Source organism: Stigmatopora argus, chromosome 1 (assembly GCF_051989625.1).
Source record: "Stigmatopora argus isolate UIUO_Sarg chromosome 1, RoL_Sarg_1.0, whole genome shotgun sequence".
Lineage (NCBI taxonomy): Eukaryota > Metazoa > Chordata > Actinopteri > Syngnathiformes > Syngnathidae > Stigmatopora > Stigmatopora argus.
The window spans coordinates 16,557,398-16,568,869 of NC_135387.1; the positions used below are offsets into that span (position 1 = coordinate 16,557,398).

Here is an 11,472-nt window from a genome sequence, read left to right on the forward strand (position 1 = left end):
CCAAATGTGAGGCCGTGCTACTCAGTCAGAAAAGGTACAGTGTCCCCTCCATGCCGGTGGTAGGTCCTTCCCCAAGTGAAGGAGTTCAAGTCTCTTGGGGGTGTTTTCCACGAATGAATGGAGAATGGTGCATGAGATTTGACCCAGGATGTGTAAGTGTAAGAAAATGGATGTGTGGTTTAGATTAAGATGAGGATTGTTTATGGCTGCATGTTGGGGCAAGTTAGGGAGTTCAGCATACCAAGACCGTCTTTTGAGGATGTAAAGGAGGCAACAGGAGGTTAAAGATTTGCGGCTGAGAAACAGATAGATAGATAGATAGATAAATAGAGAGAGAGTGAGAGAGAGAGAGAGAGAGAGAGAGAGAGAGAGAGAGAGAGAGACTAGACCAAAATAAATGTGTTTACCTTATTGACTGAAAGATCCGATCGCATAACAGAATTACACCTGACTAGGTTTGCATTTTAATTTTATTGTTTATCTGAGATGTCCTCAAAACAACTTTCAACGTTCATTATTTCATTTTCTGAACCACTTATCTTCACAAGGGTCGCCTATCCCTGCTAACTACAGGCAGCGGGGCCCATTTTCAGATCCACATGTAGTTGCAAAAAAAAGGTCAAAATTAAGCAGCCACTTTATTTGCGAATATATATACTATATTATAATTCTCTTTATTACACTGAATACACCAAATGTTATGATGTAACTTTGAAAATAATTTTGGTGAATTATTATAAATACAAAACAAAATCACCCTTAAAAAACGATAATGTGCCTTTTCTGTCTCCAGTTGGCCACATACTGTCAAAATTATCCAGCACAAATATTGATACAATACAATGACTTGCCAGCACTAAAGTACATTAAGCTAGTGCTTCTCAATGGGCTACTTAGAAAAGTGGACAACTAAGACAGAGAATAACGCACAAAAGAGGAAGGATTTAATTACTGGTCAGCGGGAGAGTAACTCTAGCCCCGGGGGCCAAAAAAAAACAGCTACTTATATTTCACTGCATGGTACATTTTACCTTTGTGGGTAAGCTCCATATTTGAAATTCAAAAGCCTAGAGAACCACAATATGTTGAGGCCTTGGGCAATGCATTCTTTCACAAGACTCAGAGTAAGATTTCATCTTGACTATGTAGTTGTGATCTATTAAAAAAGCCCTCCAGTAAATTAACAAACATTGCACGTACAAGCTCTCACTGGTGTTCTTTTATATTAGTATTACAAAAACTATATTCTATAATTTTAAATTGGTATCTCTTTGGTTGAAAAACACCCCCGCGCACAATCAATGGTTGTCAATTAAAATATTCAGAAATTACGATCATGCATCATCTTGGAGGGGAAAGGTAATTAGGACATACTAAACATGACACAGTGGCAACCCTGACTTACTATGTTGGGACTGCTTTGGCTTTTGATTCTTTAAACCATACCGAGCCATGACTTCAGTCATCTTTTTAATTACAGGGAGTCCTCGGGTAACGATGTCGACCTACGTACGGCGTTTCGATTTCACGACGCTCGTGCTTTGTCAGCCATTTAGTTTCAGCACTAGCATTTCTGCTTATCTAGTGCATCGTGCTTGTCTATGTTTGTGCACCGAGAGTGCATTGAGAGTCCTTTTGCGTCCTCCTTTTTTCATATTATCAGCCCAAAGAAGAAAGCTGGGCCTTTAAGTGATGCTGGTCTATCTAAAAGAAATGCAAATACTGTGGAAATGAAACTTAATGTCATAAAAAGATTGGAAAAACGTGAAATAATGTAAAAAATTGCACTAAAATTTTGGGTTCCAATATGCTTGTTAGAAATATTGATGTGTTGAGTCTTATGTTTTCTGGACTGTCCCTAAACGCGACACTGTGTCTGACTGGAGGGAAAGTTGGCCAGTTGGTTTTGTTCCGGCGAGTTCCATTGAAAACCCTAAAGAAGTTTGGGTTGTCCTTGCAGACACTACCATAACGACTTTATCTCGCAATTTTAAGACCCTTTTCCACGTAATATTATTTAAATCTGCTCATATTATGCCAAAATTCAGGTTAAATTGCCGGCATAGGAACGTAACTCGTGACTCGAGGATTCACTGTAATCTTGGGAAGTGTTTTATTCTTCGTTCATTTTCTGAGACACTTATCCTTATTTTAATCATCAGAAATTTTAATGCCAATCATAATTTTTCTTTTAATCCGCCCTCCTGTATTTTTGAGAATATTGGCCCCATTGAAGTCTCAAATAAATCTCAGATATACTTTTTATGCGGGTAAAATAGCATCACATCACAATTGGTTTTGGGTTTGCGTTACAGAGTAGACCAGAGCACATTTTGCACAATATCATTCGTATACTTTTATATTATTTCTGTAAAAAAAGAGACTTCTCTCATCAAACTTAGAAAACAGTGATAAATGCGTGCCTATTGATCGTTATTATTATTATTCATCATGCATTTGTTCATTGGGTGAGTACTTTTATTCACAACTCCCATTTTGTAGACCTCCCACCCTTCATCTATTAGAAGTAGAAAAGTCGTCCATGATTTTCTGAACAAATGCAGCTCATTGTAGTTGTTTTTTTTTAGAGTGGCAACTTTGTTCCACAATATTTTAGCATAAATGAATACAAAGAGGGAGTTGGCCCAAGCAGGGTGTAGGGTCACATGATGTTTTCAAGGTGAAATAAATCCTTAGGCTCCTCAGGAGAGAACAAAAACGAGAATAGCCACTGGAGAACTATCGAATTTGCTGCAATGTTCTCAAAACCACTTGGCCTGACGGAACTTGCTCCCAGAGTTATGATGCTTAGGAATGTCGGCACTGTCAATCTCCAAAGTTCTTTCTTTCAATTCGAGTGTATCTGTGGTAGCAAGTGTGCCAAACACAGAATGATGGGGCTGAAGGCTAGGGGAAGATCCACTCCTTGAAAGAAACAGCAGGAAGTGAAGAGGGACACAACTGTCAGCCAGGCACTGGGACTCTGTGAAGAGCTGGTTTTGGCCCAGTCTGAAATGAACTTCAATGAGAAATAAACAAAATTTAGATTAGTACAAAAAGTTTGCAATGGAATGATGCAAAGAAGAATGCATGACATCATCTGAAATCACTTAAGGAGTGACTGATTGCTCAGACATTTATATTGAGACAGGCATACGAACTGCACAATGTACCTTCAGAACATGTTTCTTATAGCTATATTTTATATCGTATATGACACTGAAATGAAAACAAATAATTTAACAAGATCAGAGAGAGATAGAGAGAAAAAATAAATAATTAGAAACCCAGATTACAAATTGGAAATTGTATTTTGATCCAGGCTTTGAAATAAAATACTATAACACTTCATTTTCTGAGCATTTGTTTTCCAAGGTCAAATCCCCTAGTGAAAGTCGAATTCACACCTGAAACTTTCACATCATACAATAATGTCTTAAGTATCTGTCTTAACTGAAGCTGGCTGTCAAAGTATGTGTTGCGATAAATCAAGCGTGTTGCTGCGCGTGAAAGTTGTCAAAACATTCCCCCTTGTGCATGTCAAAATAAATCTCTGTTGTTAGTTAGACCTTAGAGACACATTTCGTTCAAACCAAGATACAGTAATCCCTCAAAGATCGCAGCTAATGTAGACCAGACATGGCCGCGATAATCGAAAAATTGCAAAGTAGGGTCACCCCTATTACTTTTTTTTTCTTCAGTGCTGAGACCTAGTAGCAAAAGTGGCTTCTGCTTATGAGTTTCAGCGTGAATTTTCACATTTTTATGGACTTTTTTTTTAAATCGCAAAGAAGTGAATTCACGATAAGTATATATATATATATATATATATATATATATATATATATATATATATATATATATATATATATATATATATATATATACACATATAAATATGTTAGTTTCCATTCCTTCTCGTTATTTTTAATCTTTTTTTTCTATGTCAGGTTGGGATTTCAAACGATTGATTTCTCTTGTCTTCGTTCAGTGGCCTGCTGGGAAATAACAATAGCGTAGGAAATAAAATGGGACAGACCTCGGCTGACAAAAGTGATGGCACTCTGGGTCAGCATCCAGAGACACACAAATGCAGCGTGGGGAGTTTTGCTGCTCCTGATCACTCAGCTGTTCAACCACAGCACGGCGGACTCGCTGGGCTCCTTGATAGCTTGACATTCCATAGGGCACTGTGCGCCTGCAAGGTTCAACAAAAGAAAAGTCGTTTTGTTCAATGGCAATTTTTTAATTGAATTGAATGCTTTTATTGTCAATATACGAGTATAATGCGATTTAAAGCTTTCACTACGTAGTGCACAAATAACAACAAACAGGCAAATGAATAATCAATAAATAAGAAATGAATAAGTATTTTTTGACAATGTGTGTCGGCGTATTCTATTTCTTAAAGTATTGAGTATTAACTGGTATTGGATAAAACCTAACCAATACCCAACACTGGTTACAAACCTTTCCAGATTAATACAAATCAATACAAAATGTTTTTCGTATATTAGATCTTTTGGCCCAACTGCATGGCATGAATTGAATTGGGTTGAGATTTGAAGTAGCACATGCTGATTCGGGATGACAACTCCAAATACTTCAAACTTACATATAACATTTTCAAAATATAGACATGTAATTTGGATGATGGCAAAACTACTGTTTTTGTCCAGGCTATTTGTGTAGGTTATGCAGGGGCCTTGCGGTCTCATGGTAAGGGTCACGGAAGAGTGAGAATGCATTCTTTGTTGACTCAATGAGTACAATCCAAAAAATTAGACTTGTTGGCCCTGCACACTGCAATGTAAGTGCAAGACAGCGGATCAGTGTAAAGAGATACTTCGCTACTTCACGCTTCATTTATCAATGCTTCACTAAATCATGGATTATTTTCTGAGGATATTTTTTTATTCATTCATCTTCCATACCACCCATCCTCGAAAGGGTTGCGAGGGTTGCTGGAGCAATAACCGCGATAATCGAGGTATTACTGTATCTCATCTCTACTGCTTAGACTACAAGGATTTGCAAACATACAATGTTATTCACTCTATGTTAAATTATGCAGTAAAGAAGACCAAATGGCATCCACATAATAATACACTGATTTATACAATTACTATTAGTCTTTATTTATTTTAAAAGAGTATGGGTGTCTGGCTGTTTCAAATTCAAAGTTTTGACTCATAAACTAGCAATGTGTGGATGTCCTTTCTGCTTCTTTAACGCCTTCATGTAAACCTTTTATTCCAAGGTTAAACTCAAAGTAATACAGACAGATATTTAAACAAATATCAGTCTGAAATGGACAAGGCTAAAATCTTATTCCAAGAAATTGTGATTAATTCTGCAAGGGGTACGGTATTATCAAGTAGCAAAAATCTCTTCAGTATGAAAGCGAAAATCTCTAAATGGGCACACATTGCTCTGGAAACTGAATAGATATATAACTTTTTAAATTGATTGTCTTTTCAAGGGTGGCCCGGTGGGGCGAGTGGTTGGTGTGTCGGCCTCACAGCTCTGGGGTTCTGGGTTCAAATCCAGATCACGTCCACCTCTGTGGAGTTTGCATGTTCTCCCCGGGCCTGCGTGGGTTTCCTCTGGGTACTCCGGTTTTCTCCCACATTCCAAAAACATGCATGGTAGGTTGTCTGTCTCCTTGTGCACTGCGATCAGCTGGCCACCGATTCAGGGTGTCCCCACCTCTGGCCCGGAGTCAGCTGGGATAGGCTCCAGCACCCCCCGTGACCCTAATGAGGATAAAGTGGTTCCGAAAATGAGATAAGATGAGATGAGATGTCTTTATAGATGTGCAAGCTGCCCATGCCACGTCCACTCATGTAAACTCATACCATTATCACTGCAATTTTGTGTGCGTGGGTAGGGGAAATGCAGGGGTACCCTGATTAAATATCGGATCCCTGGCCTGAAAAAGTCGCCCAGTTTAAACTGATGAATATTCACATAATGGATTTACATATATAAAAGGTGGAGTACCGTATATTCCTGGCCTTTGTGCTTTAATGAATGGAACCACTGACATGTTGTGTATTAATCCAATTTCACATCATAGTGTGATGAAGATCTCAAAAGAGCAAGTGGCCTATTTGGGGGGGAAAAACTAAGTTGTTTACAAGAAAAAAACTGTTGCTTTTTTATTTTTACATTTACGTTTTTTTTTTCGGACAGAGTTGATACCCACTGCCTTCAACTGTTTTGGATATACAGTGGAGACATTCAAATATGTCAATCTGTTCAAACACGCTACAGAAAGTGGTGTTCACCTCAACAACATGTAACAGTCCCTTTATAATACAAGTTTAAAAAAACGATGCAATTACGTGGATAAGAAGATGATACACCAACTAAAAAGATACCGATGTTATTTATTACTCAATTCTGCTCACCCCATTAAAGTTTAAATTGAGTGCCGTGAGAGGCATTTGTACTTTGGCTTGTTCAGGCAGTGGTCATGTTTTCTAGTCTACCAGGAGCCAGGAAATATGCTTTACCCCCGCCAAGTGTGAAGGCGAGACATATTGTTTTCAGTCTTGTTAGTTAAACATATTTTGTAGTCTCACACAGACAAAAGCAACAATTCACCTTAAGACTGATATATACACACCACTCTGTGGTGGGTGGTTAGAATGGTGTGAATATACTAACATTCCTATCTATCTCCCTATCTTCCTATAATTACTTCCTATAATTATCTAATCTCATCTCATTTTCCGAACCGCTTCATCCTCATTAGGGTCGCGGGTGGTGCTGGAGCCAATCCCAGCTGTCTCCGGGCCAGAGGCAGGGGACACCCTGAATCGGTGGCCATCCGAACACAGGGCTTGAGGAGACGGACAACCTTGCACACTCACACCCATGCCTAGGGGCAATTAGAGTGTCCGATCAGCCTACCATGCATGTTTTTGGAATGTGGGAGGAAACCGGAGCACCCGGAGGAAACACACAGTCCCGAGGAGAACATGCAAACTCCACAAAGATGGACATAACCTGGATTTGAACCCAGGACCCAAGAGCTGTGAGGCTAACACACTAACCACTCGTTCCACCGGAACGTAAGTAATGAAAATAGAAAAATTCTGCATACGGTTATTATAATAAATATATAATAATTATTTTCCTTTATGTGCATGCCACTAACTGTTTTTGGAATGTGGGAGGAAATCCATGCAGGCCCGAGGAGAACATGCAAACTCCACACAGGTGGACGTGACCTGGATTTGAACCCAGAACCCCAGAGCTGTGAGCTAACCACTCGCCCCACCAGGTATAATTATATACTATAAAGTATATATTCTCTGTCTGGTTGTGAGATGTGTGGATAAAGTGTACTTTAAATTTAATCTTGGCACCTGTATTATGTATGTATATAGTTATAATAAATTAACATTACTGTGACCCTGACCAGGATAAACAGTGATGAAAATGAATGGAAAAATGGCATTTACTAACAACCTCGAATGAACCTTGATCAGAACTTTCAAGCAGTTAAGCCACCCGACGTGCACATCATTAGCTCATCTTCCACATCACTCACTCATCTTCCGTACCGCGCATCCTCGTGAGGGCTGCGGGGGTTGCTGGAGTCTGTCCCAGCTAACTTTGGGCGGAAGGCAGACTACACCCTAGACTGGTTGCCAATCAGCTGTAGGGCAAATAGAGAGACAGACAGCCACTCACGCTCACAATCACACTTCAACCGAGTGGGAATCGACTGCCCATACCAACGTCAGGCGTAAGAACCACTGCACCATCAGGTGGGCACCAGCACATCAAAATAGCTGGAAATAAAGATCAGACTGATGCCACTACTAAAGTTTTGGGAGGTCAGACAAGGAAAGGGATATCATGTTTACTCTTTAAAATAATTGCTGCTGTCAAACTATGACCTTAAGCTATTTTTGTTGGGCTTGCCATGACTTGAAAAATGACCTACCAGAGGCATTTTGGTGCGTAAAGTTTTGCCTTGCAGGCTTGACAGCTCTTCCTATCTCGTGAAAAGAAAATGTCGCAAATTTGTGCATTCAGTAAACTTCAGCAGTAAACTTTAGGTGCCACATATCTTTGTTACAGTGTTGCATTCTTCTAAAACTCAGGTAATAATGCAAAGTGACCCACCTGGTGCTATCAAATGCCACTAATGAAGCAATATTCTCTCTGAATTGCACCACAACATTTATGAACATTCCATCAGTGCACTATACATTCACCGATAATGTGTGATGCTTATCCACACAAGAGTCGCAGATATGTTGGAGCCTAACCTGGCTAGCAAAAGGCAGGGAACTTGGTTGCCAACTAATTCCAGAGTACAGTGTGCTACTACATCAGATATCGTATCACCAAATACGTACAGTTCTTAAATCTCACAGCTCAGAATTCCTGGAAACGACCTCAAGTCTCACCTCAGTGATGTTTCAACTGACTGACTTTTTGGATTATCACCTCAGGGGTAGCCGTGGCGAAACAGATGATCCGCATGATAAATTTGGAGCAAGTTTTACAACGGATGTCTTTCTTGACACAAAGCACACAAGCGGGATTCAAACCCAGACCACCACAATGGCAGGGGGCGCTCAGTGTTTTAATTAATTAATCGTACCTATGAGACCCATATATTGATATCCATTGTAAGAACTGTATCAAAAATTCAGGATTTCTAATAATAATATATTTTCTTTGGTAGTGCTAGTTAGCTACTGATTTAATAATGTGTTTATTATGATCATTGTCATCTGCAGTCGCTGCCACAACGTGGAAAAAAACTTCCCATCAAAACTAAGTATGCAACATTTCCCTTAAATATATATAGAGCAGACCAAATGAACAGCAGGCATCATAGCATTGTTTTATCTATACTCGGGATAATAACTACAGATATAGGAAAATAATTGTAAATGTTTCCATGTCATTGGGTGGCAACTGGTGTATACTATATTATAACCATGCAATGTTATGTGTGTTTTACTTGTTCCTGGTAACTAAAGGTTGACATTTTTACTATTCATAGATTAAAGATTTAAGATTGAAAAAAATAATTTAAGCTTCAAATAGTCTTGAAGCCAAACAATATACCTGCTTTACGATTTTAAAAAAAAGGTTAAATCTGCTTTGGACACTATTTCTGTATATTTATTTTACTTCTGAGGTCATGTGGATTGCATTTGAAATGGATAGTGACGTTTATTTGAGTATTTTCTAAGACTTAAAAAAGCATGTCTTACTCAGGAGTATTGATCCATATGATGTCCAAATGGCAGTAATAGATGCACTCTTTATCCTTGTAGGAATAGCAGGTGCAGCGCTTCGATCTGGACTTTGGTTCCGTCGCGTCCGACTTCTTTAGAGCCGCGACTCTGCCGGAGCTCATCTCCGTGCTGGGGCTCGACAAACCTCCAGGATTGACCTCGGAGAGGAGCCACGCATCGAAACGTAACACACCTTGCATTGCACAGGAAAACATAATCGTATTAGGAGGAAAAAACGGAATGTGCGGCTGAAACTTGACTTGGAAGCGCAGTCTGCAAGACAACCTGAACCACGTACCTTGTAAGAAAATTAAAAGGAGGATTTTGTAGAACATTGTTCTAGCCTACACGGGAAAGATAAACTTGTTTTTTTTCTTGTGTTAAATATTCCCAAATTGAAAGAGAGCCTGGTGGTGATGCGACGACTCGCTCATGTTAATCCAACACGTTTACAAATCCACTGATGTAGTTTTACATATGCAGGTCCTGGTAACAAGAATTAAAAAAAAACTGGGGAAAAATGCCCACAACGCCAAATAAAAAGTAGTTTATTCCTCCGTTGAATTCATATCGCTGCCTTCGTGTAAAAAAAAATCCTGTTTACAAAACGGCGCTGATTTAAATGGTAGTCAGTCCCAAAACAACAAATGGTTAGACGCCAAACTTCTTCCTCTCCTGTGCTCAGTCTCACAATATCTGAAATAAAAAAGGAGCTTTCCTGCCCGCCCCTTGAAATTCCAAATAAAGATCGATCGGCTTTGGATAGGCTGGGGTACAGCCCGGTGACACCTCCCACCTTCCCCTATAAAGTGCGCAAAAAGGAGCGCTTCACTTGATCTGCTGTTGACGCATGGCATAACATAGGAATGAGGGTATGTTGCTATAGTTTAGGGTCGAGCTTTAAAACACAACATAGCATGATACCTATAATATCATTTCATGGTGAGGAGAGATTTAGTCCAGCTGCGTGATAAAGGTCTTGTGTGGGATTTTTTTTTTGATGTTTTTTTTACTACCTTTGCTGTCCAACATTAGGGGGTACATCTCAGTTCGCTATGTTGATTTGAAACACATCTGTATTTGGAAAGCAGGGGTAAGCGAGCCCTTGCCGTAGAATTGCACACTGTGTTATATAGAAGGTTTCACTGAAATAACACAGTGTGCCCGTAGGCAAAGATGAAGTCTTACCTCTTCATTTCAAAGACATACTCATTTTAGCGCCTTGATGATGAACATAAAATGAGATTATATCTCTCATTTGGAACCTTTCCCATGACTTTGGGTATTCTTACAGCATTCTAAAAGACTAAGGACAACCATTCACACTAACATTCATACCTAGAGGAAATTTAGAGAGTTCAACCAGCCTACCGTGCATGATTTTGGGAGATGGGAAGAAACCGGAGTTTCCGGAGAAAAAAAACACACAAGCCCGGGGGAGAACATACAAACTCCAGACAGTGAGGACCCACATTGGATCAAACCGCTGACCTGAGAAGTGTCAGGCCGACATACTAAACACTCGGCCGCCGGACCACCTTGCATCATTTATTTAACTTTTATTTACCCCAAATTTGACCCAAGGTATTTTGGCCTAATGCATGCCAAACATTCTTGTGGAAGCCAGTGTCTTATTGTCATGGCAATTTTCAAGAGAACAAATTACTAAAGGGATCAACAGGAGTTTAAGTAATTCTGTTCACATGAAGCCAGTCACGTATTGGTGGGGGAAAAGGAAGACAAAAGAGGAGGAACATGAGAATTCTCTGAAAGAACAAGATACCAATTTACCAATTTCGTCATACGCAGAGATGGGTATGATAACAATTAGGCTTTTGTCGAGTCAATGATGATGACAAAGCCTATGTCCGATTATCCAAATGAGAACAACACTGGACGATATACTTGAGTAACCCAGGACAATGAGACAAAACCTAGGACACTTCAATCGACAAGTCTAGATAAGAAAAGAGGAGACTGACCATTGAGACAAAAAACACATTTGTAAAAATGTGCAATACAAATGAAAGTGCCAGGACTAGAATTCTTGAAAATTCCATTCGCCCCAGGAATTGTGATCTAAAGGAACGTCCAAGGTTCAACACAAGCCATTCTGGAGGAAAAAAAGACACTTATTTGTTCATGGATCAGGTGTTCCATTGGACGAGCGCGTCAGCCTCAAAGTTCTGCGGTTGTGGGT

The 11,472-nt window shown here is 39.5% G+C and overlaps 1 protein-coding gene across 1 annotated transcript; it reads right to left on the reverse strand.

Annotated features, from left to right (window-relative positions):
- Positions 1-452: 452 nt before the first annotated feature.
- Positions 453-10,060, reverse strand: edn3b (endothelin 3b). Its single transcript, XM_077597827.1, has 4 exons — positions 9,571-10,060; positions 9,249-9,465; positions 4,040-4,198; positions 453-3,019 (listed from the first exon to the last, which is right to left on the reverse strand). Exons 1-4 carry the CDS (start codon positions 9,605-9,607, stop codon positions 2,965-2,967), a joined length of 468 nt encoding a protein of 155 aa, XP_077453953.1. The 5' UTR covers positions 9,608-10,060; the 3' UTR covers positions 453-2,964.
- Positions 10,061-11,472: the final 1,412 nt, after the last annotated feature.

Coding starts and splice junctions, on each gene's coding strand:
- edn3b (XM_077597827.1), bottom strand. CDS start 9,607: ATGTTCTACAAAATCCTCCTTTTAATTTTCTTACAAG. Junction 9,466..9,570: donor CCTTTTAATTTTCTTACAAG/GTACGTGGTTCA, acceptor GTGCAATGCAAG/GTGTGTTACGTTTCGATGCG. Junction 3,020..4,039: donor CATCACTTTTGTCAGCCGAG/GTCTGTCCCATT, acceptor TTCTCATTGAAG/TTCATTTCAGACTGGGCCAA.